The following is a 26248-nucleotide window of genomic DNA, read 5'->3' on the forward strand; positions in this document are numbered from 1 at the left end:
AATAGAGGCGATTGCCTAGTTTGTGCAAAACTTCTTAACATTTTTGTTTGAGGTAGTGTCTCCTCATAGTTGCACTGTTGGCCAAATTTGGTTAAATTTTTACATTGTTTAAGTTACTCTATTAATGAGGTAATGTTACACCTTAGCAAAGGCAGCAAGCACACTTTTAGTTGCTACTTTTGTAAACTAGCACAGTTAAATGGGAAAATTACAAGTTGCGTTGAATAAAAAGTACAAATATATGATTAAGATGATACTACACTTGCCATATAAGGAGACCAAGAACTTCCAAGTGCCTTGTTGATGTCATGTGCTCGTATTGTTCTGAGATGTACGTCACTTTGGAGAAAAGCATGTGCTAAATGAATAAATGTACATGTAAATGCAAGAGCTGTGTAACAACACAAGTGAATGGCTCACAATGGGAGCACATTTCAGCAATATAACCAAATCTGACTGTGTCACTAGATGGGAATTCTCATTTTTTGAAAAGTTGGTCACAAAACTCATCTGCGGCTTCGAAAAATGACCTAATTCAGCCTGCGGAATTACTGCCGCTGGTTTGGCCCAGGTCCCGGTCATCCCCACGGTGACCTCACGCACCGTCGCGCCCTGTCACACTAGCTGGAAACAGCACTGCGGTCGGAGATTTACAACCGCACAATAGCGTTCATCCTCCGACGTCGATGACTCAATAAACCACAGCGTTCTGCTCGGTAAAGGAAACTGACACCGCTTGTTGAAATACTGCTAAGATACATGGCAAAGAGGACCAAAAAGGTCAAATACATGTACTTTTGTCTCATCTACGTTGAGAACGTAACGCCGTTATGGTAAAGATTTACTGCACGGAGCAATTTCTTGTTGTGGCTTCGAACGCTGCTCAGAAAGTTACACGGCTTCTAGGGTTTCAGCATCTATAAGACTGTGGGGGAGGGCCATACTATCAAATTTCACGTCTACAAACCTGTGCATTGTTTTGGATGCGATTTCCGAAAGCGCAGGTGGGCATCATTCTTAAGAACTGTACAGCGAGCTAATAACCTTGGGTCTCGGAGGGCCAAACCTTTTATATTTGCTCATTTAGCTGATGCTTTTCTCTAAAGCAACTAACAATGGTAATCTAAGTACAATTATTAACCCATTTACACAGGTGGGAAATTTTACTGGAGCGGTTCAGGGTAAATACCTTGCTTGAGGGTATTACATCCCAAGGTGGGAATCAAACTTATAACTTCTGGGTGCAAAGGCACCAGCACTAACCACTACGCTACCAACTCTCCTAGCTGATACTGTAGGTAAGAGTTGTAACTCCTCTACCCTCATAAGCCAAACTCAACACCTGCTGGGATTTCTTTTTACCACTGAGTTCACACAGCGCCCTATGATGGGGGGTCATATCCGCAGTATCGTTTTTCTCAATGTATGCAAATAAATTCCAATACGAGCATTATATGCTTTAATCTGTAATTACAAATGTATTTTTAGAAATATTTTCAAAACATGGCTCTTAGCAGAGTTAGCCTGATATATGAATGGTGTGTGTGTGTGTGTGTTTGTGCGCGTGCATGTGTGTGACATCACAGAAGCAACATGCCGGCACCAGTATGACGCTGAATTCAGCCGCTTCACAGCATCGTCGCGGGAAACATGGGAATAGCGGTACAGCGTGTGTTCGCGAGTACTGTTTTCACCACGTCAAAAATAAAATATCCAAAAGCTCGGGAAAAAAAGACAACGAAATACTTTTATTCCCCTTTCGTGTAGATGTCGTTTAAACGGAAACAAAAACAAACAAACAAACATGACAATAAAAGGACTTAAAAAAAAAAACACGACAGTATCCTGCGATCCCCACTCCTCTCTGCGTCTCCACTTGACGGACTGGCGGTGGAGTCCTGCGAGCAATAAGAACGGGATGAACACTAAGGAAAGAAAACACGGAGAAGAGTTACGAAACAGCGCTCAAGCAAACGGAGGAGAGGAGAGAGCGATAATGTCGTACGCGAGGGAAGGATCGCGCACAGGTAGCTGAGTACAATACGCTGCGACGCCGTCGCACAGAACGGTTCCGTTCCCGGAGGCGCTTTCGGCTTTTCCGACCGCAATGAACGAAGCCTATTGGACAGAGGATCTAGGGCGGGAGCGGCTCCGGAGGTGCCCGCCCCCACAGACGTCCATGGACGAACACGGAGAACCAGCTCGTGGCAGGCGCGGGGGTGGGTGGGTGGATGGGTGGGTCAAGGGTCGATCTCCTCGGGGACGACGGTGAGGATGATGTCCTCGTTGCCGCGCCGCACCACCAGCTGCAGGGTGTCATCCTTCTTGATGGCGCTGCTCACATCACTGGCAGAGGTGATGGGCTGGCCGTTGATGGAAATGATGACATCACTCTCCATCAGACCCGCACTGCTCAAAAGCGAGGAGGGGGGGCAGACAGGGTGGCACAAGTGAGCAGGCGTTGTACTTGATGTGCAAGTGCTGCCCTGAGAGTGACTCCTCAGCCACTTTTTCAGCAGAGGACCTCAAATCCAGTCATGAAACCCCACAGTCTCTCATCCTTTTCATTTCTCCGTCAACCACCAACTTACACGGGGGAATTCGGCTTGATCGACGAAGACGGTGAATAGTACCCTGTTATTCAGTGTCTGGTTGGAGTAACATCATGCAGAGAGCGGAGCTTCTAGAACCTGGTCTTGGGGTTAGGATGAAGGCCCTGTGTTAGAAGCAGTGATCCTACCCTGATGAAATGCAGGACAGTGAGATTAAGGGAACTTTCATCTTCTCTAGTCTTTTGTGTGGGACCTCTGCGGAAGGTCTAATTAAAGCCAACCTTTTGGTCAAGCTCAGAAATGCAACGTTGACGTCTGCATAAAAAGGGCAGTGAAAATAGGCACTGGGAATCGCACCGTGGTGGTTTCCAGAATTTTAAAAAGTTAGTAATTTTCATAATGGCACAAACGGTCATCTCAGCGCACGATGCTTTCATCAGCGAGGCCACAAAGCCACCCAAAAGCAAGGGGTAACTCTCCAAGCCTGCCTCGAGGCCGTACTGCGGCTTCCAAATGGAAATTTGAACGTTTAGTAAAGTCAGAGCATAATGGCGTGCTGATACCCACATGTGGGGGGAGAGGGCAGAGCAGACCGTACCCTCTCCATCTCCACGTCCCAAAGAGGATGGGCTCGGCGAAAATGCTCTGAACGAACCTAAAGCCACTTCCCCTGAGAAAACGGTAAAAACATGTCCAGCTGCACCAGTCTTCCTTCTGCCGAGCGCTCGGCTGTACTCACGCTTCAGCTGGCGTTTTGGAAATGACCTCGATGACATATGCCCCGGACGTGACATCTGGGAAGTCTCTCTGCCGCTCCTTCAGCTCCTTGGCAAGTCTTCAGGCAGGGAAAACGGGCAACGGATTCAGTGAGAATGACGTACCGCTCAGCTGGATTTCATTATCGCTCATCGCCAAGTCATTCTGGGCCATATTTTGCAGAAGCGAGAACCCGGACGCAGAGTTATCACTTACGTTGGAGTGAGAGTCATCATCCGTACGCCAATGTACTTCTTCTTGGAAGCCGTTTTTCCTGAAGAAGAGAAAAGAGGGTGTCAACATGCGGCGACGTATGCGGTCCATACGTCGTCCTCACTGATGCCGGATCAGGGTCGTGGCACCTTTGGCCTGCCTGTCGTATGACTCGGCCAGGAACTGGCGGATCTTGTCAGAGGGGATGGCGAAGGAGATGCCGGCCGTCACCTTCAGGGTGTTGATTCCGATCACCTCGCCATCCTATGACACACGTGAAGTCCCTTAGCATCTTAACCAGCAGATAACATGCGTATATACTGTACGATGTGTCGTTTTTATGCTTCATTTCAATCATTTCAATATCAGCAAGGGGCGCGGTGGTGTGGCCTCTGCCTGCTCTCGTGTGGGTCTGGGGTTCGAGTCCTGCTTGGGGTGCCTTACGGTGGATTGGCATCTCGTCCTGGGTGTGTCCCCTCCCCGCTCCAGCCTTACCGCGACCCCCTCGGGACAAGCGGCTTCAGACAATGTGTGTATGTCATTTCAATATCACCCCCATTCAAGCTCACCAAACAACATGCTTCTCAGCAGTACTTAAAATATTTCCTCTCTGAAAAAATCACTGTGGTTCACTGAAGGGAATAGAATAAGACCTTCCAGTGATATTTACAATAATCATAAAAAAATACACTGTAGGCAAAAGATCCTACTAAGAAACAGGGAAGGTCAGCTTTTATTTTTAGCTGGGGGGGGCAGATACATGGTGCTGGTAGCCTGGGGGTTAAAGCTGCTGCCTTTGGACCCAAAGGTTGCAGATTTGAATCTCACCTCTTGCTGTAGTACCCTTGAGCAAGGTACTTACCCTAAATTTCTCCAGTAAAATTAACAAGCAGTATAAATAGGTAATTAATTGTAGGTAGATTAACATTATAAGGGTGGGGGATGCATCAGAGAAATATGAACATACTTCTTGGCAAGCATGCTGCTTAACTAAAGAATAGCAGGTTAGTAGTTTTTTCTCTTTACAAGAGCCCGTGAGTCTTCTCATCCCGTTAGTCCCTGGTACATTGACCGACTTCCTGTGGAATTTTCATGTCGGCTTTCAAATAATAAAAAGTCCTTCTTACCAGGTTTACCAGTGGACCTCCCGAATTGCCGTACTGAAAGAAAACGAGTAGATCAGAGATGGCACCACACATGGAGAGAAGGCACTGCGTCACTTCCCCAGAATACCATGGGAACCATGGCAGGGTAGTACTCATACTGATAATGGGGACTGGCGGCTTAGTACTCACATTGATGATGGCATCTGTCTGAATGTAGTCCATATCAGAGTTGCGCAGGCCCAGCTCTTTGCCCCCACGCTGGGTGGTGCTCACGATGCCCGTGGTGACAGTGTTCTGCAGGGAGAATGGGCTACCAATGGCCACCACAAACTCTCCAGGCCGCAGGTCCGCCGAGCGCCCCAGCAGCAGCACAGGGAGCTTCATCTGGAGGAGGGAGATGGCAGGGAGCAGGTGGTTACCCTCTAACATCACACTACCTTTCCCCCAGAGATAGGGCTGTATGCAAAGCCACGCCTCTTTCCTCCCATCCAGCAGACACACCTGTGACTGGGTTTATAAAGGCCACAACCACAGAACAGGAGAACATTTACACACACATACACACACCATCTGAAACCGCTTATCCCATAGGGGGTCGCAGCGAGCCGGAGCCTAACCCAGCAGCACAGGGCGAAAGGCTGGAGGGGGAGGGGACACACCCAGGACGGGACGCCAGTCCGTCGAAAGGCACCCCAAGCGGGACTCGAACCCTGGACCCAGAGAGCAGGACCCGGTACAACCCACTGCGCCTCCCCGGAGAGCGTTCAGTGTAATCCGAATAAATTCTGCAGTGAAACAGCTGCTAAACTGACTTTGCTGTGTTTGCCACAAAATCTAGCAGGTTCGATTCCTTAGGCTGGGTGAGACTAAGAGGTCAGCAGGAAAACTGAACCTAGAAGCCAAAGGACGTTTATGCCAGACGTGTGGGGACGGTGGCATTGTTGCCTCTGCCCATGCCCCACTATTTCAGCAACTAATAGCACAGGCTCCCATCCAGGTCTCAGTGCGATCGACCAGCAGACACAAAGACGGCATCTTTAGCTCGGCACGAGGCTCCGCAAAGCTAATGGATGGAACAGAGTCCTGCCAGTAACTCTGCCCCCGTTTTATCTATTGATTTACGTTTACGCTTACGTTATATTCTGTCGCAAAGCACCCAAATCTGTTTGGATCTGCTTACCGTACAGCACTTAACGAGCGCTTACGGGCGGCACGGTGCCACAGTGAGTAGCACTGCTGTCTCACAGCACCTGGGTGGCGCGAAAGGACGCGAGTTCGCTCCTCACTCAGTGTGGATGGAGTTTGCATGTTCTACCCGTGTCTGTGTGGGTTTTCTCTGGGTGCTCTGGTTTCCTCCCACATTCCAAACACATGCTGTTCAGGTTCCCTTATAGTGTGTTAGTGACAGAGGGAGTGTGCTCCACTGATGTATGGATGAGTGACCCAGTGTAAGTAGTTTATCTAGCAGTGTAAGTCACCGTGGTGAATAAGGTGTGTGGGCTCATAACACTACATAGTATCCAATGGAAGGCGCTTTGGAGAAAAGTGTCTGCTAAGTAAATAACTGTAATGAGGTTACACCTTGAAAAACTGAGCTTAGAAATTCTATGAAACCATTTCAGACCTGGAAATTGTGTTTGGTACACATTTCTGTCTTTGCCTTTCGCTGGGTATTTAATTGTATTTCTTTGCAACACTTCAGATGTTTTTGTTCATCTTTTTACGTTCCTTTGTATATTAATTCTATCTAAGCGCATTATTCCCGGATGCCACCAGGGTCAGTTATCGGGTGTTCGAACTGCACGACAGAGAGCGGAAAACTGCCCATCGGGCCATAAGGAGAACCTGACGTTTGCATCTAAATAGATGGTCCTCTATGTATCGCTTTCACGGGGTCCCAACACATTTACCGTGGCCACGTGTTCCTCCGACCCAGAGCCTTTTTCACCCCAACCGTTAAAAATCCGGCCGATGTGCTGCGTGTCAATGTAAAGACGGAGTTACGGTTACAATGACAGTGTAATGAGAGCTCCTGAAATAGATGCCAGACTAAGAACCAGTGTGAAAAACACATCCTATGAGCGTGCCGTGCTATCTGTGTTTTCACACAACCGAAGTCAGAGGGCCGGCAGGTGGTGTACGGGTTGAAGCCATTGCCTTTGGATTTGGCGGTTCCAGGTTTGAAGCCCTGCTCCAGCTGTAGCACCCTTGACATTTACTCTGGATTGATACAGTAAAAATTACCCAGCTGTATACATTGGCTAAACTACTGTAAGAGGTTTAACACTATCATCAAAAGTTTGTTACTGCCTTTTTGTGGGATGGAGTCCTGGGGCTTTGTCCAACATGTCCAATCTGTCCTACAAAAGGACCAAAGCGCCGCCTGTTGCCAGTCCTCTGTGAACACAGCAGAGACGTGCTTGTGTGGCGAAACACCCGGCATCGCGGCCCCCGGCTACCGACCCGGCACCGACGCTAGACGTGCTGATGCGAATAGCAGCAGCAGCAGCAGCAGCAGCAATGATCCCAGACATTTAGCTTTACTTTCCACCCCATACCAGGGTGCAGGGTTGAGATTGGACTTTAGCCTGTCTTCCTGAAGAGCTTGTTATTAATAGAAGACAGAGAACAAGACGGTGTGTGGGGTGGTGAGGGTGACGGTGTGGGGGTGGCTCCGGGGCAGAGGAATCCAGAGCTGACACAGGAATAGCATCCTGTGCTGCACAGCGCTAAGCGGATAAACAGATGTGGTGGAAGCGTAGGACATAGTGGCGTTCCAGAGATGAGGTCAGGTGGACGAGTGGCGACGGGGGGAGGCTGACGGGCAGCGGAAACGAAGCAGGTGCTTTTCTCATCATTGCACATTGAAATTTCCTTTTAATTCAATCCCTGGATTTTGTCACCGATTCCAGCACGATTCAGCGTAATTATACGGCGGTGTCATAATTTCATGTGATTTTTTTTTTTTTGGCTCTTCAAAATGAGAACTCTTATGACGAACACGAAATCATTTGCACGTAAGACACGGAGGAACGGCCTACATTTGCATTGTGGGCATCCCATGCAAATCCCATCTGAAATCACTTTTCCCCACTAGTCCGAGGGCCGTCTTTTTAACGGATGCGCCATTAAATTTAAAACGATAATAATAAAACAAATAGTGACAGTGCAACGCTTCTGCACTTCAGCGGAATGAAAGCGACCTTTTAACTATCCGCAACCCCTTCCTCCGGCCATGAACAAAGCGCTCGGACACAAAAGTAGCTCAGTGCGGTGCGGTATTTCACAGGCCTATTTACATGTCTTGGTGCATCACGAAAGATACACAAAGGCCTCGATTATACACAGAGAACTGGAAATTTGGATGTGTCACTGAGGCCACAAAGGACAAAGCCAGGCATTATACGCCACTGAGGGACCACAAACACCCCCACCCCCACCCACCCCGCTCCCCCCTCCCACTCCGTTACAGCTGCTGCCTTTGGCTGCAGAGGTTGTAGGTTTGATTCTTACCTCTGGCTGTAGTACCCTTGAGCAGGGCGCTTACCCCAAGTTACTCCAGGAAAAATTACCCAGCTGTATAAATGGGTAAATAATTGTAAGTACTTTAACATTATAAGTCGGTTTGGAGAAAAGCATCAGCTAAATGAATGAAATGTTTCAACGTGGTCTTCTGTGTGTTTTAGGGAGCGCTCACCACTGGTTATGGAGAAGAACACAAATAACATTCTCTACACCTCGCTGTACCGGCACTATTTGCATTTAACCTAACCGCTGATAACGGTATAACTACGTGCAGTATATTATTTACAGAATATAACTGCAATTTCTACAGTGGGCCAAATGCAAAGCTAATGTGAGCTTTATGACAGTAGATGACACTCGGTGATCTCCACCCTCATCGCAGATGTGTCAAAGGTAGGTAGCGTGATTCAATCCCACCCCGAACCCCCACTAAAGCGGTTATCCAATCACACCTCAGTTATGATAATCTACAACCAATCACACGCACCTCACAAGACGGGGCCCCACCACGAGTTTCCAATGGAAACTACTATACTCTGCAAAGCGACCAGGCACGCATGGGACGCGCGTGCCAAGAACACGCCAAGCGCAATACGCCACGGAACGGGGAAGGTCATTTCGACAGAACCCGAGACACGGAAAAACTCGGCTTCCTTTCCGTATTAGGTCTTTGCTTGTTTTCTTGCGTGTGTCGCAGGGACGGTCAGCATTTATTTTTAGCTCTGGGAGAGGCTACACGGTATTGCATTTCCATTGTCATGCAGGGCTGTGTAACCGAGCCCGACTGCGTCTGTCCTTGGGTTTGAATCAATGACCAAGGAGCCAGAACCAATGCGGCATGTTTCCATTCGGCAGCAGATGCTGGCAGAACGGGGCTCTTTAATGGCAGCAGGTACTGTCATGATTAAGGTCAGACTTGTAGCCAGAAGGTCACTGGTTCAAGTCCCTGGAGGAGCTATGGTCTACTACCCTTGATCCGTCAACTGAATTGCTCCGCTGTACCGTGCAAACTGTTAAATGCATCAGTAGGGGCGTGGCGATGCGGTCGGTTTAGCCAGTGCCTGCTGGGTCTGCGGTTTGAGCCCTGCTTGGGGTACCTTGTTGCGGACTGGTGCCCCATCCTAGGCGTTTCCCCTCCCCCTTCGGCCTTGTGGTGCCAGGTAAGGTTCTGACTAGCTGCGACCCCGCTTAGGACAAGCGGTTATGGACAATGGATAGACTTCATATCCGGGGTTCTTAACTTGGGTCAACGGACACTTTGAGGGTCCATTGATGGGCACCAGGGGCCTGTGAAGTACTGTCTTCTTCTGAAAGTAATACTAAAAGAAACAAAAGCTAAATTAAAATATTACCATCATTGACATAATTTTATGTTAAGAATTTTCAGTACGAAAGTTTCTGCCGAATTTATTTCTGGACATTTTTCTACAAGGAGTCCTTTGCATTCACCAGTTTTTAAGGGGATCTTCTAATAACCTCTGATTTACACAGAAATGGTCATCTTACTATTTGTCTCGCGTTGTGGGTGAAAATTCAAGATATAAACTATCTGCATGGTTCCAGAGAGTCTGGGATGATCCAAAGATGCTCTTTCCTGTTTATCAGTGGGAAATGGGAGCAAAATCACAGCAATGTTTGAAGTGTGTGAAAACGCTTCGGCTTGTGGGGGGCAGAGTGGGGAGCTGTGGTGGTGATTGACGCTGCACCTGTCCCCGGGGCCCGTTGAGACGCGTCCCTCTGTCCAGCTGTCAGGTGGGGAGATGTTTGTTATTCCCAACCTCTCTCTGGAGAGGCTCCAGGATGCTCGCGGGGGGGTTGGGGGGGGCGTACTTTATGTCAACTGTGTCCACACGGCCCCGAGCTCAAGTGGGAGAGGAACTTCCGTGGCTGCTCAACGGCTAGCCTGCCAAATCGGACAATTCTAATGATAGCAGATAGTTAAACACACACACACACACACACACACACACACACACACACACACATACACACACACACACACACAGAGCAATTGAGAGAAAGTGATTCTCCAGAAACACATCTTTGGACTGTGGGAGGAAACCCATTCGAACACAGGGACAACGTGCCAACTCTACGCACACTAAGCAGAGCTCGAACCCGCACTGAATTGCACAGCCACCATGTCAACTTACTGTATCAGTCCAAATTCATTTACACTATTTTCATAGACTTCCTTTGTCACTGTTCCTTTTTTTGCATCAAAGGTTAAATTACCCCATAGAGCAGCATAATAAATTACGGCAAACTGCCTTGTTACAGTGTGTCATAACCAGTGTAAACTGCTGAAATAGATGTGTCCATTTCAATGGGATTCGGTGGTATTTTAGCATAAATGGGTGTAAACTTTAGGCCCGAGAAATGCATACAACATTCTTCCACTAAAGCTAATAGTAATTACGCCTTTGGTTTATGACGATTCATCTTACATATGTTATTTTTCCTGGAATCCATGAACTGTTGTAGGGTGCCAGAAGACCACAGATTGACCCACTCAAATAGCGTGTTAATTTTTACCGTATCAGGTCAGGGTAACTCGAACAAGGTGGATCCATTGACGGACCGGAGATATTATCGAACGGCTCATCCTGGGACGTTCGTTTGCAAGCGTACCCTTAAATAGCACAGTACTGCTGCTCCAAGGCAACATTTTATTGCTCCATTTATGAAGGCAAAATATGTAGGAATTGTTCGCCCGTTTGCCAAATGCACTGCCCGAGACGTGTTTCCGAATCGAAGCACCGCGGGAAATGTGTTCAGTTGTGTTCGTCACGCAAGTCAAAGAAAAGGCTTGTTTAAACTTGACATGAAAAGAGAATTCTTAAAACTTAACTTTGTTGAATAAGTATTATCCACCCAGTCATTCTTTGGCATTTTCATACCATCACGTGCTGCCTTCTCAAAATGTTCAACGATTAGAAAAACTTCCACTGAGAGTCTCATCCATCAGCAACTCGCTCACCTTTGGAGGTTGCGTGCTTTTCACTCTCCCCCTCCCTTTTTTTTTTTTTTAAATTGGCACTTACACCCGTGGCCACATTTACTAGGTGGGATGCGCATGGAAAGCCCCTCTCCCGAGGCTTGGGCGCATGCCCGGAAATTATGCACCTCAGTCGGCACGGCTGTTTTCTCACAGAGCTCGTCGGCCCACGTCTCCGGCTCTCTCCCCAGCCCACACCTGACCGCTGTCTGGTCTCCACGGTGCCCCCCTTCCCCCCCCCCCCAGCTGCCCCAACCCTGTACTGCGGGTAGCGCTGCTCCTCCTACGGAAGCCCCCCACTCGACAAACACACACGCCCCGCTCGCAGCGCTCCTCTGTCGCCAGACAGTAATGAACAACCAGGGACACGTAAGCAGAAGAATGCGGCAAAACACCTCGTTTTCACGTCCACATACTTTGCGGGTGATGTCAGTTCTGGGTGGGAAATGGATAAAAGAAAACATTTGGAAAACTTCAGCAACTGTGAACCCAAAGCACGGTCAATTTTTTCCTGAGTTCTCTGGGTTCACGTGAAAATGAACTAAAGCTGTAGCCCAGACTGTCTCCCCTATATTTAACTGGTGCCCTAGTGGCCCCCTCCCCTCCCCTCCCCCTCTGAGAAGCTGAATAATTGCACATCAGGCATACAGATACACTTGAACTTTCGGGCAATGCACATACCCAGAGCAATAAACCGGCACAGGAAGTGACACGCGGAGCACAATGGCAAAGTGCCACATCAGTCTCCCCACCAGGCTGGATAGGTTTTCCTGGAGCCGCAGAATCCGCCTTGGTTGGGGTGATGGGGTGGGGGCTGTCAGGCCTCTTCATGACAGTTGGCAGTGCAGAGAGATCTTGGAGACCACAAAACAGTAAACACCTCCAGACTGGCTTTGCCGCAGGAACATATGATTCGAGCGCGAGGAAGCAGCAGGATCTCAAGCGCCTCCGGACTGAGAAACCTTTCAAACTGCAGAATGTGCGTTTCTTTTCTTGTTCTCGTGCAGAATATTAAATGTGGTCACATTCTGCTCAGCAGAGCGATTTGTGGGGACAAACAGCTTGGAACGGACCGACATCTTCTTTGGTTTCCCATCGCTGACCACCACTGCGCCAGCATATGAGACTCATACATAAATTACCTCTTACCTCATCACCACAGGACAGAGATCTCAAACTATAATGGGGACACTTCATGCTCTCAGAGGAAATATAGATAAAAATATCCATTGTAATTAATTATAATTACTATAAACATTACTTCCTGAAACACCTTTCTACGGCATTCATACAATAAATGTTTTTTTTCCCCCACATTCAGTCCATGCAGAGACAATGGAGTCCAGGTGAGAGTTTTCCCAAAAAGTCCAATTCAGCCAATTAGAGTATTTCGCAGTGGAGGACTATTAACTAGCTATCTGAATCACACAAACCATAATAAGTCAGTCCTACTGCCTTCAGGAGGTCTTCGTTTGGAGGTTGAAGTGAAGCCAAATATCCCAGAGTGAAACTTGGAACGGGCGGTACAGTGGTGCAGCGGGTAGTTTGGGCTGTTTGGGCGTAGGTTCGAATTAAGCTCACTCTCCGTGGAGTTCACATGTTCTCCCTGTGTCGGCTTCCTTTGGGTGCTCTGGTTTCTAGCCACAGTTCAATGACATGCAGTTCAGGTGGACTGGTGACGCCAAATTGCCCATACTATGAAACTACATGTATAGCTACCCTGTGATTGATTGTCACCCTATCCAAGGGGTACCCCTTCACCCGGCCTTCCACCCAATGGACCACCATGACCCTGTCAAGAAAAGACTATAAGCACATGTGAGCAAATGAGACCTGGCACTTTGAGGTACTAAGCTGGGACTGGGAAACCCAGTCAAGCTCATGTGTGAATCCGAAACTCAGAATCCATTCCAAAAAAAAAAAAAACCAAAAGCCCAAAACTTCCCAAACCACATGTCCTCTTAGAGCATTGTCCTTCTGCCCCAACCATGCGTTACCTTGAGGACGACTCGGATAAGTGAGACAGTGTCAGTGAAAGTAACTGCCTGGGCCATGTGAGCCTGGCTCCGTTACCAGGACACAAGAACTCTTCCAAAGGACACTCTATTGCTCTGTGAACTTTGCATCAAGGACCTGTGGACACACCTTGAAGGTTCAGTTTATTGCACTCATTGCCTTACAACATACAAAGAAAACATCCCTTCTTTACCTCTATGTTTCTGCCACCTTGTGGGGGGGTGGAGGAAAGACCGCTGTCATATTTTCTGTGCCATAACATCGATTACCCTACGACACATGGCGCCAAACCAAGAGCAATCACTGGAACAAAGATTCACAGTTGTCTGGTCCTCCTTACATGATGAACGTATCGAGGGTTATCATAAAGACTGCACCAAGACACTGAATAGAGTCTAACCTATTTCTGATGACTCCTGCTGTGCGTCATGGCGAAAGAAGGCAAGTCTCGCTCGGACAAGACGAGATTAAAGCCCAGAAGATGTTTGCGAAAGGGACTAAAACAGGGTGTTGACTGTTCACTCGGCTGCGCTGCCAAAACCTCGGCTCGGGACACGCAGAGCTTCCCACCGCGTTACAGCACATGCCTGTCAGTCAAACGAACGAGAAGGTTTGCTGGAATTGGTCACGTAACTCCAAGCGACGGATCCGTCAGGAACAGAGCAGTCCACGGCTCTACGTGCATCTTCATGTGTCAGGGTTCGGTTCCCAAGGGTTTAGGGTCATGGAGAATGGATTGCCTTTGTTCAAGGGTACTAACAAGGTGGGCAGGCCTACTAGGAGCCCGCACGTATACGACCCCTCCAGACAACAGTGGCTACAGCTCAGCTCGAACCAGGTCTGGTCATGAGAGAACAATTTCAGTTTTCGATAATAGTGATTAGAGCCGCTTTGGAAGTTTGAATCTCACCTACTACTGTAGTACCATTGAGCAAGGTACTTATCCTAAATTGCTCCAGTATAGTTACCCAACTGTATAAATGGGTAAATAATTGTAGGTAGCTTAATAGTGTCGCTTTGGACAACGGCATCAGCTAAATGAATAAATCTATATTACAGACACAGGATTATGCGGATATAGCTTGTTAGTCTCACTGCCTATATAAGTGACATTCAAACAGAAATATAGAGTCAAATATTAAATGTCTCAGGAGAGAAATGACCCTGAAAGAGATTGGCTGGATACCCTTTGTGAATACTGGGAGGGATCCAGCAGTTCTGAGGAATATGGGGAGTTTGTTCCATCACTTTGTTTACTTCATGTATCGGCAACAGTTAACACAGTGGTAAAGGACAAACGTTGGCATCCTAAAGATTGCTGCTCAGTGATTACAGTGTGTGAGAGCTGGGCTGAAAAGTTCAAACAAGCCCCAACATCTGTCCAGAGTCACGGCGGAGAAGCTTTCACAGGTTTGCATCACCTCAAGGCAAGGGCATGTTTTTGTACCCCAGACACATGCCTTGATTAGACCGTGTTTAGCCTAAGGTTACCGAAGCACGACTACAGCTGCGCTGCTGAGGTTCAACTGCACATAAAAGTCTAAATATGGAAGTTTCAAGGCATCCCTTTATCGGATGAGAGCGTGCACGTCAATTTTGCAGATACCGTCTTCTCGATACGTTTGTGACTTCCAGGGGAAGTCTCTCTGCGCTTTGAAACTTATACCCCCATCATGCGCAAGTAAAGAGGCAAAGCAATCAACACGTGTCTGAGCAATAAAACGCCTTTATGCAGCTACTCGTGTGATGTACGCTGGTTCATGTGGTGGAATGTAACAAATGGACTGTACTCTAGAATCACGCGTCTCCATCCAAATCTCTCCAGCTGTTGATGTAACGTGCTCTTTGTATTGTTCTCCGAGATGCACGTCGCTTCGCAGAAAAGCATCTGCTAAATTAATAAATGGAAAATAACGTGTCTGGCATTATAAATCACATCATTATTATTTTTTAAATACGTTATTCGCCACTTGGTTTTTATCAGTTCCTCTTCAGCGGTCAGCAGGAAATCCCTTCCTTTTTGAAAATAAGCCGGAAAGGCCCTCTTTATCAGCTCGGTCTCGCGGAAACACCCAGACTGAGGTCTCACCCTCTCCACTGCCCTGCGACAACACCCTTAGCCTCACCTCCACAAGCGGTGAAAGAAATAAGCTCTGTGCCCAAAGACGCACCGAGTACCACGCATACTGTGGTGAAGGTGCGGTTTTCTCCTGTAGGCCCCATGCACCTTCACGACGAAGACTTTGCTTCCACTAGCATCCATGTAAAGCTGTTAAAAGCCACCAGTCAAAGTCTTCTCCACATCTGTCAACATCAACCATGAGAAAACTTCGAACGTTCAGCAGCACATTCATGAGAGCCGTCGTCAGCACTGGCTCAGTTGGGTATCGACCCAAAAAGCCATCATTTCAAAGCTTTAGGCTGCTTCGCAGGCAAAATGAGATCTTGCGGTGCACATTACGCTAACACACCTACTAATCACAATTCATCTCAGATGCCCGGTGTTTCCAGAGCACCAAAGTGCAACAAAGGCACTAGTGATATCTGGGTTCCGGAAGTACGCTCACATTTGGATCTAAATTCAGCCTGAAGATTGCTATAATCTTCGCTCATTCAATTTCCAAACTTTAACTTGGAAACCATGTAATGGGTTTGCGTTTTGTAAACCATCAGTAAATTCAAATAATGGGAAAGCCTAAGAAAAATCGTGACCGTTTAATACTTCCTTGCAATTGTTTGAACGATAGTAGGGCTACAGAAAGTCTGTCGTCAGTGCAGGGCTGGAAAGATCTACGCGCCCATGATGCCCATGACCCTTGGGGTGCGATGCCGCAGGAAATGGAGCGCTTACATCATGCTGAATGCGAGGGAAAGGTGGTGAGTGACAAAGCAGACCGGGAGGAGCCAATGAGAGGGTGTAGACGCGGAGATGCGGAGCAACCCTAGGAAAAAGGGTTTATAGCGCAAATACCCCGTCCCTCAACCCCAGTCGAGCCGAGCCCCAGGTTTCCTCGCCTCTGCATCCAAATAAACACGCCCTTCAGATATATTTCCATATCAGCACTCGTGGCACTCCGGGGGCTCAAGGTTAATGGTGGAAAACTAAAGAGCCCTATTAATTGCTGCATTCAACGATTAAACTAATGGCTGGGTTTTACCCTACTCCTACCCCCCACCCCAAGGGTGGGTCACCCAGCAGAGAGGAATGCCGCTGCTCTTTCCAGCCCCATCTCCCCTTCCACGGGACCTGGCCGGGATCTCATACACACATTTGGCAGGGAAATTTGCTCTTGTGTGACGCTGATGCAGAGCCTCTACTGTTACCCAAGCGCCTGCTTGTCCCGTAAGAGCCAGGCACGGCCAGCCACTGCAATGCACCTCGTGACCTTCGAAGGGTCGGAACCGGGTGAAAAATGTGACCTCTGTAGTCACCCTGTTTCACTATGCCCTCATTAAAAGTATTTTCCACTGCTAAATTAAGCTCCTTAAATTACTTACAACTCTTTTAACCTGTCTGCTGCTCAAGCCAGCTTATTTCACCATGACAATAATGAAATACTCAAGCTAATTTTTTTCTCTGTTTTTGCAAGGTCATTTCATATGTCTATACTAATAACTCTGTTAATCGTCTAAGAAAATGACACTGCGCAGACTCCTTGAATAAACATGTTGCACATTTCGCTGATGTTTTTTTCTCCAAAGCAACTTACAATGTTAGAAATTTATAAATTTATAAATTCTCACAGTGCAATACAAGTGTGCCCTTATTTTGGGGGTTCAGGAAGGTCATGGGAGTCGGCGGCAGGCAGACCTTACCGGGGCATCGATTTCGATGAGGGCGATATCGGCCTTCTCGTCCACGTCTTTGATCTTGGCGTCAAAGTTGGCACCGCTCTTCAGCTCCACTTTGACCCGGTGCTTGTTGGCCACCACGTGGGCATTGGTCACGATGAGCCCGTCCTCCGAGACCACGAACCCAGAGCCGCTGGCCACAGCCACCTCCCGCTTGGTAAATGGCGTCCTGCGAGAGAAGGGCAGAAAGCAGTCCGAAGATTCGGGTCTTGAGAAACGAAGCGTGACAAAATAGCTTCCGTAGCGTTTGAGGTGAAGGAGGAATTTTCCCCAAACTTCCCACACCGAGAGGGACAGTTCCACTGCTCCCCAATGTCATTTCGGGACAAAGATCTTCTCTGCAGATTGCTGAGGAAGGCGTGCGCCTTCTATAGCTCCACAAGGAGCGAACACAAATCATGCACCAGCGTGCACACTCACCACACGCAGCTGTCACAGGTCTCCTTCAGGGGAACAACCTGAGGTTTTTTCCAGGAACAGGAGCCAAACCTTTTCCCTCCCTCCAGACATAAGACTCAGCTCACAAACAATTTGTGACTTCTTCACAACTGCATGCACAGCTGTGTGAGGACAGCCAGCAAAGCAATAATTAACACATCAACAATGATCCTTGTGAGAAAACATCCACGACAGGAATTTTTGCGGGGGATTTCTAAAGAGCCACATGGCAAATGCATAAAATAAATCAACAAATGCAAAATAACACCCTATATGAAGCCCTAAAGGGAGTAAACATGAATCAACACACTTATTTGCAGCACCCTGGTTTTTGATGACAGCAAAACGGCATTAAAGTTTACATGCTGCCGGTGGTACACATATTCCTAACTGGTGCAGTCAACTCAGCTGGACAGTGATGTAACGTGACCGTTCTTGGGCACTGACGCTCTTGGACCTGGAACAAGTACATACACTGTAGGACAGTTGGTAGTGTTGGGGTTGTTGCCTTTGGACCCAAAGGTCACAGGTTCCAATCTCACCTCTGGCTGTAGTACCCTTGAGCAAGGTATGTACCCTAAATTCCTCCAGTAAAATTACCCAGCTGTATAAATGGGTAAACGATCGCAAATAGATGAACACTGCAAGTCATTTTGGAATAAAGTGTCAGCTAAATGTAAATATTACAGTGGGTCTCTTACTTGCGATAAAGTTCAATGTGAACCACAGCTGGGGCAATCTTCTCCACAACGTCGGCGATGAAGTTGTACCGGTGCCTGAGGCTGTCTGGGTTCTCTTGGCCTGAGGGACACAGGAAACAAAGACCATAACAAGTTGAGCTCCGGCTGTCACAAAGAACATCAGGGAGGCACCGCAACACGAGAATGCGGCGATGATGCGAAACCGCAATATCTTGTAGCGTGTGCTCCAGTGGGAATGTCATTACGAAGGATTACAGGGGATAACAGTCTCTGAAAACAACAGCCTTGTTACCTTTGCTTAACATCAAAGTCCAATGTCTTCAGCACAGAGACCCTTCATCCATCCATCCATCGTCAACAACCGATTGTCCCAAGCAAGGTCTTGGCAAACCGGAACCTTACCCGGCAACACAGAGCGTGGGGCTGAAGGGGGAGGGGACACATCCACGACAGGATGCCAGCTCGTCGCAAGGAACCCCAAGTGAGGCTCGAATCCCAGTCCCCCCCCCGTCAGATACCCTTCATTTGGATCAAAAACTCAAATATTAAAACGGTGAGTATATCATTGCATGCATTTTCCCTAAATATGTTTTTCATGGCCAATTGAAGAAAACCATTGTAGTTTGAGAGTTTTTCTGTATTGGTTCATTTGCTTCTCTTGTTTATTACTGTAACGGAAACCCTTCTTTCCAGGCGAGGGACCCTTCACAATAAGTTAGAAAAGACTGCAGTAAATAGAAGAAGACAGGACTCGTGGTGCGGGATTGGACCAGTTTCCCATTACAGCAAGTAGACGCACACTTCTCCACACCAAGGTTTCAAAAACCCAAACCAAACACAGAACCAGACCTTTCAGAAGTGCCAACATGCAACATTTCACTTCACCTTGCATAACCTTGTTTGCACAACATTTGTGGGCATAAAAACATCTGCAATAAGGCCATGCCTGCTCCTTAGTCATTTGTTATTCCACCCAGTCTCTTGAGTTTGTCCAGCCCAAAATATTTATCCACTGAAGTCCCCGTAAAACGAGCAACATCCTACCCCTTCACAAATTAATACAAACATTTTTTGCACATTTTGTATAAGCCATGACGATACATCAGACTGGGCTACTCCCGTGCGTCCCTTAATCTGGGAAGCCTCTTAGTCAGATGTCATGGTGGTCCCTGCTCAAACCTTAGTCCAGCTGAAGCCAAGACACACCTGAGTCTGTATCCAGCAACCGCACAATGAAAACGTGCTACCCAATGTTAAAATCAAGCGAAGAAGCAGTAAAGCAAGTACCGTGGACTCAAGGTGAAGGGTCAAGTCTCCAGTAGGTACCCTGCTGTAGTACCATGGACAATATGAGAATAACCTAAATTACTGTAGTCATAAAAATGCTTTGATTGACTACTGTAGATAGGTACAGGGTATAAAGGTGGCCACAAAATACCAAATACACAAATAATTAAAAGCTCGTTTGTAGTACGAAACCACCGTCCCCTGGAAACGGGCTGCTGTCTGTATGGTGCCGCACACAAAGTCAATCAGGACAAGAGCCATTAGCAGATGCAATCCTGGAGCTCTTAAGCGTTCCTTGCTTGGCCGACAACCTGTAATTAATGTAATCATCCAGCCTTGATGGGGTGACACATTTGCAAGCACTCGACAGTTGTTATTCTGGGCCTGTTTTAATTGGCTGCAGCTGCAGGGGGTAGGGGGGTGCGGAAGGTGGTCTCCTGCTGCGAACACCGGGTGACAGCTGGACGCCAGTTTGTAAGTGATCATGTTGGGTAGGAGGAGAAGAGAGGAGGCAGTGATATATGGAGTTAAGGCAGGAAGAATAAAGTTCCCTCTGAATCCTGGATGGGAGGGACAGGCTGTGTGAGACGAGCTAAGCTTCTGTCCAGCCCTTGGACCCCCAGTTGCGATCAGCCCCCCGTAGAGCCAACATTTAACACGCACTCGTTCATCTCATCAGCATTAGTAGCAGGGACAGCTGGTAGCGTAGCGGTTAAAGCTACTGTCTTTAGATCCAAAGGTTGCAGGTATGAGTCTCACCTCTACCTGCAGTAGCCTTGAGCAAGGTACTTACCCTAAATTACTCTGCTGTATCAATGGGCAAGTAATTGTAAGCTTGAAATGATTATAACCTTAAAATTGTAAGTCACTTCCGGAGAAAAGCGTTTTGTAAACGTTACCTGATGCCGGATCACCAAAAATTAATTTGCAAGGTGCCGCTGTATATCTTGATCCCGACACCAGCGGCACCTGAGTGTTAAGCAGGAGATTCCCCAACAGCTTGTGGCTTCATACCACAGCAGAGCGATGCCGGTAAATTACACTGTACACAGCTGACACCACAGCTATTCGGTGCAGTAGATCCGCACTGGAAAATCACGCTCGTCCACCAGGAAGCGTCCGTTTGGCCGTTAGGCTGGCTTGGCGCTTTTCTGACTTTAAAAACAAAGTCGAGGCCCGGTACGCATCAGCGGTACTCTGAAAAGTGGGAGCTGGCACTGCTCCTAGACCTTGACCATGACGTGTCACTTTTTAAACTTAGAACCGTTTCACCGGTGACGGGACGCTACAAAGACAGAGCGGGGAGGAACGCTAGGACATTTGCTCACGCAAATGGGTAAAGGTTTTGAAAAGTAACGGGGGGGGGGGGGGGGGGGAGAGATTCCACAGCAAACACTTTTTTGATGGCTTCTTGTCAAGCCAAAAGCAGCTGCATGTGGTTAAGGACCGTAGATCTGAAACCTGATGGCTGGCTGTTCAAGACCAAAACAAAGCTCAACTCTTGTTCTTTTGAAAGTACTGAACCTGAATTGCTGCAGAAGGTTACAGAGAAAAATAACACTTCTTTTCAGACATCCATGGCAACCTGGAAGTGAAAACAGATCCCGGTATAGCCTGGAGAACGAGCGTACAAGGGAAACTGGTAGCGCTCTGCGGCTCCCACAATGCGTCAGGGTTTTGTTTACATCATATCAATTTAGGGGCCAAAATAGGACAGCAGCCGGTAATGGAACATCCGTCGGGCAGCCCTCCAACATAAACACATTTTTAGAGGAGGTCTGATCACTGAAAGACAGGCCTGAGGAGTTGTGGGAAAACACCGAAATGTTGACGTTGGGAGAACGAGGTACTTTGCTGACAAGCGGGACGGTTCCATCCTTCGCTCTTCCGTGCGGCCTTCTGACAACGCCACCCATCGTGCGGCTGGGTTTCATTTCACCGAATCCTGCATTCGGTCGGATGGGGCATTTACCAACCCAGATTGTTATAAACCAAACACACAGACTGCTGAATCCGAGAAAAGGGGTTACAGTTATTACCCTGCGATGGACAGGCATCTCGTCCAGGGTATACCCTGCCGAACCTAGGACAGGCTCTGGACCATGGTGACCCTGCCTTAGGGTAAGTGGTTAACAACAGTGAGTGAGTTCAGTGAATGGACACACCCCCCATCACCTGTCCACCCGGCAGTCCCGCCACAGTTCTTCTCTCTTCCCGCCCGCAGTTTTTGCTGAGGAGGTGATGACGCCGGTGTTTTACGAGTTTTTCCAAGCGGAAGCGTCCCTTCCCTTGCTTGAGCACTTGGGCTGGGACTGAGCTGCAAGCTGCAATAACTTGCCCCAGTTTCCCCCCCCACACCACCCCCCAATCTGTGACTCCTATACATGTTCCCAGTCCTCATTTAGCGAGCCACACCAAAGTCATCTCAGCAGTGGGCAATGAGGCAAAGGCCCTGAGCCGTGAACCTGTATACCTTGGACCGACTGCCGGACGTATGCTCAGCATTAAGCTAATGTTGGTCGGGCTGGGACCTCTTTCAACACCCCCGCCCATCCTGGCAGTATGGACCCTTTCAAACCACCCACATGACCTCATGCAAGCAGCCAGTAACACATCCGCTCAAGAAGTTGCTGAAACTGTCTATTCGAGGCTGAATCCAAGTGGGGGTGGGGGTGTTAGTGGTTCAGGAAACAGTCAGCATTAAGATCATGGAAGTGATAATGTTGTTTTTTTACCACTTCCAGCTATTTTTTTAAGAAATGCAGCAGAAAAGGCGCATGGTCTATGAGAAGAGGAAGGGCACAAAGCCATTTTTCATGGACACATTACCGTAATATTTCACTGGTCAGGAAGGACTCTTGGTTCCAAGGTAGTATTTAGTTCTGCAGGTTTTTAAAATTGGATCCAAAACGATGCGCTGTATTATTTTACAGTGACACGTGTGTGATAGCAACCGCTGCCTAGGAGATAACTTGTGACGTGTGTAGAAAAATCACATAATCCTAAATTCATGGTTAAGGGCAGTAGGTGGCGTAGCAGTCAGCGTAGTTGCCTTCTAATGCGAAAGTCACAGGCTTGAACCCCACCTCATGCTGCAGTTCCCCTGATCAAGCTACGTACCTGCAGTGACGCAGTAAAAAATTACCCAGCTGTACAAATGAATGAATCACCCTAAGCAGTTAAGTTACTAAGTAAAATCCCAACACTGAAAGCTGCTTTGAAGAAAAGTGTCGACTCAATAATAATAATGAATAAAATAAACGACGGATAGGTTTAAATGTCAGCGTGACACTGACCTGGAGCTCAATGAAGTGTATATCACCCGATTTAGACGGCACATTTAAAATTGAAATATTGGCTTCGGCCAGCATATTCCTGGAACTCACCCTGGCGCAGGACGCTGGAAACTTCAAGCAACATGGCAATGCTACGTTGCGCTTAGACGACGTTAATTTTAGAGCGCTCGCGTTCGGTAAACACAACGTACAGCGAAAGCACTCTCTCCATCCATCTAAAGGGGTGTTACTGAACCTACCAGAATGTTACCGAGTCCTCAGCTCCACCTGGACCTACGGGAAGGTCCGTGGAAAAAGTCCTGCGTACAGCTCCAATCTGAACAGACTGAGATATAACCACCAAACACAAGGAAAGATGCACTGGACCTCAAACTGGACCATATGGGTGTGGATGGGCGCTGGGTTATGATGATCGTGTGCAGTTTGCATGGTAAGGGAGGGTATGGAAGCAGTATCTTTCTATCATTTCGGCGCCGGCTACTATAGCAGAATAATTCAAACCCATGCGGCACAACTAAGATCAGCTGTGTCTGGGCTCCAAACTCACTCCCCGAGCTGCGGTCGGACCGGCGACGGCTGACACAGCAGCTTCGAGTCTCCCCCTCATCCCTCTCCCTCCACATCCAAACACCTCGGCCTTCCAGCCAAAGGCACCGACGACTGAAGTTTATTTGCGCCACAGTAGTGCGCTGCAGCTGCTGGAGCGGGTTCAACAGGCTCCGACCCGACTGAAATAATAAAAAATAATAACAGAGGGGAGTCCAGCTGGCTCGGACCGGGAACGTTTCGGAGCAGAAACTGGGACAGATGTTTACAGGAGGTGAAGTGGCAGGAGACCAGGAACAGTGACATATTTTGAGTCATCTGAGACTCACAAACTCATAAAAACACCAAAGAAGAAGCAATAAAGACTTTTGTGTTTCTGACAAGTTTGGGTTTTTTTTTTTTTTTTTTTTTTCCCTCTCTGAGATCCGAGATATGCAACAAGGAAAACAGGATCTCTGCACCCGACTAGAAACATTTATAACGCTACCGCCCACATTGCTGTGGTTCCGGTAATGGCTATGCATCCGCAACAAAATAACTTATTAAAAATGTAAACATTTATGACTTTTACAATTATGTCAAGAAATTGCCAGACAAAACCGGAGAAAGTCCACAGGCCGGTGAACAAGGCCTGCAAGACACGCCTTTCCGAGCGACCGTAACTTAAAGACCGTACTGAAAATAAAACCGTTTGGTGATGCAGGTCCAAAACAAACAACTAATAATTAGGGCAGAAAAAAAGAAAAAAATATATTTTCCAAGCATTTAGAACTTGGCAGGGAAGGCAGGTGTGCCCAGGTCGAACCGCGCTCGAGGGTACGCAAGACACCGGGCATCCAGTCAAAGCCATTTCGAGCGTTCGACCCCAACACAAACAGAGCAAAGATCTCCAGTTCTCAGCCAAACCTGATCTGATCTCTTTATAATTACATAATTATAATTACGGAGGATTATTTGTTTTCCACGTGACACAGATAACGTCAAGCGAGGAACACCGTGCTGACAATGTTACTGGGCTCGGTGTGGTCCTGGGTCACTCTGCACACTTTTCATAACCGTGTTGGGACATTAAATGTCACCTGAGTCTGATCAGAATTCCAACGAGCTTAATAAAAAGAAGTTTTGACAATTAGAAGCCAAAGATATTTTTAAGTACGTTTTTAGATCCGAGGTCAGTTTGCAAAAAGCACTGCGGCGCTGCAATGACCGTGGGTCACTAAAGCCAGCGCAGACTACTCCGGCACACAGGTTCGAGGAAAGCAGTTTGTGTTTAGGCTACTGTGTCACCGACTCGAACGCTGCATTGAAAATGTAATCGGAAGGTTGTTCAAGTCCCGCTCATCGCTACTGCCGTGGTAGCCTCCATCAGAGTACTTATTCCGGACTGCTCCAGTGAAATACTGAGCTGACAAAATGAGCAAAAATCACTTTCACTAAAAAAAAAAAAAAAAAAAAAAAACTCTGCAAAGCAAAGGAATAATATTAATACCATGAGGCATCCTGGAACCTGGGACAGGAAGAGCTGTAAATATGTACTGTTTTGATATACAGTATATATTAATAAAATGCAACCGGAGGAAGGAAGGTAGGGGAAGAGTAGCATGTCTTCGTTCATGGTCACGAATGTGAGCTTCAGCTTCACATCTACACTCCTGAACACCCAGGTGCCATGAGGACAGAGGCGGTGAAGCAAAGGAAGCCGCCGTCTAGCGCCGCACAGACAGTTACACCTCTGGAGGAGAACAATTTGCACAAGATCAGTAAAAAGACACAGTGTATAGAGACTGAACGCTTTAAGGCCAAAACAATAACATTGGGGCGTGCTGGGCTCGGATGGGGCGGAAAATAACACACAAAGAGGGTCCATTGCAAAGGTTTTAGAATACAGGGAAATGATGCTCAAAGTGCCAAGAGCCCATTTCCTCAAGGACCTGCAGCCTTCCCAGCCTGCTTAGCAGCCCCAGACTCTCTTTTCCACACGGTTCCAAACACAGTCACCCCGTTAGTTCCCCCATAAATCGCCCTAGTGGTTGAATCCACTTGTTACTTTTTACCCACAATTCAACTAGTTATAATAAACAAATCAAACCCCGCCCAAACACACAGTAACACAATATCATTAACTGGCTGATGTATGGGTGACTTCTATTTAAGCCATTTAAACATCAGGCTCTTCTCACCGTATCAGTTCAGTACTGCGATTATGATATGAATAATAACGGCGCACGACGCACCCTGTCCGCAGGCTCCTCTCTGGATCAAGATGACGGGCGGCTGCTGCAGCTCCTGCGCGCGCTGAACGACCCTCTTGAGCTCGCAGATGTTCCGGTACGAGACGCCGTCGCTGCCGCACACGGGATCGGGGCTCTTGCACACGCACACGCCGGCCTTGGCCCGCTTCCTGACGGTGGAGGAGTAGCCGACCCCATTCTGCACGGAGCAGCGCATGCCGTCCGCGCAGTCGCCCGGGCGCGCGCACGGCTCGCCCTCGCCGGACGCGCACACCGGGCAGCAGTCGCAACGGTCGAGCACGTCCCCGGCCAGGCAGTCCGCGGGTATCGGCGGGCAGAGCGCCTTGTCACAGCGCTCCGCACAGCCGGGCACCGCGGCCTCGGAGAAGAGGGGCGCCAGAAGGAGCCCCGCGCAGAAAACGCGCCAGAACATGATTGGAACGCGACCGGCGAAGCACAAAAAAAAAAGCACTCGAAATATAAAATAACGCGCGGCGTAGATTTACTACTGAAGTTCCAGCGTCTACTAGGAGGCGGAAAAGAGAAATTAACACGGTTTATTAAAACAATACCAAATAAATGCACAATTAATATAATTGCCGCTGTAAAAAAAAAACCGCCGAGTCGCAAGCGCCCTCTCCGCCTCACACCGCTCCGCGAGGACGCGCCGCCGCGCGCCGCTCCCCTCAGCACGTTTATAAAAGAGTGGCCGCCGCACGCGCTCCGCGGAG

The 26248-nt window shown here is 48.1% G+C and overlaps 1 protein-coding gene across 2 annotated transcripts; it reads right to left on the reverse strand.

The window, feature by feature from the left end:
- Nucleotides 1-1727: 1727 nt before the first annotated feature.
- On the reverse strand, nucleotides 1728-26180 carry LOC108939508 (serine protease HTRA1B-like). 2 transcript variants are annotated; one of them, XM_029248853.1, is made up of 9 exons: nucleotides 25521-26180; nucleotides 18158-18257; nucleotides 16983-17187; nucleotides 4817-5011; nucleotides 4649-4681; nucleotides 3671-3785; nucleotides 3525-3582; nucleotides 3292-3387; nucleotides 1728-2409 (listed from the first exon to the last, which is right to left on the reverse strand). In XM_029248853.1, exons 1-9 carry the CDS (start codon nucleotides 25948-25950, stop codon nucleotides 2241-2243), a joined length of 1401 nt encoding a protein of 466 aa, XP_029104686.1. In that variant the 5' UTR covers nucleotides 25951-26180; the 3' UTR covers nucleotides 1728-2240. The 2 variants fall into 2 exon arrangements, with proteins under 2 accessions (XP_029104686.1, XP_029104685.1); XM_029248852.1 differs by having other exon boundaries at nucleotides 4649-5011.
- Between the last annotated feature and the right edge of the window lie 68 nt (nucleotides 26181-26248).

Source organism: Scleropages formosus, chromosome 24 (genome assembly GCF_900964775.1).
Source record: "Scleropages formosus chromosome 24, fSclFor1.1, whole genome shotgun sequence".
Lineage (NCBI taxonomy): Eukaryota > Metazoa > Chordata > Actinopteri > Osteoglossiformes > Osteoglossidae > Scleropages > Scleropages formosus.

Bases quoted from the DNA above. Each gene is read 5' to 3' on its own strand.
- LOC108939508 (XM_029248852.1), bottom strand. From the start codon at position 25,950: ATGTTCTGGCGCGTTTTCTGCGCGGGGCTCCTTCTGGCGCCCCTCTTC. The intron at 17,188-18,157 runs GTAAGAGACCCA...CTTCTCTCGCAG, and splicing joins CACATTGAACTTTATCGCAA to GACGCCATTTACCAAGCGGG. The intron at 3,786-4,648 runs GTAAGAAGGACT...CGTGTGTCATAG, and splicing joins GAGGTCCACTGGTAAACCTG to GATGGCGAGGTGATCGGAAT.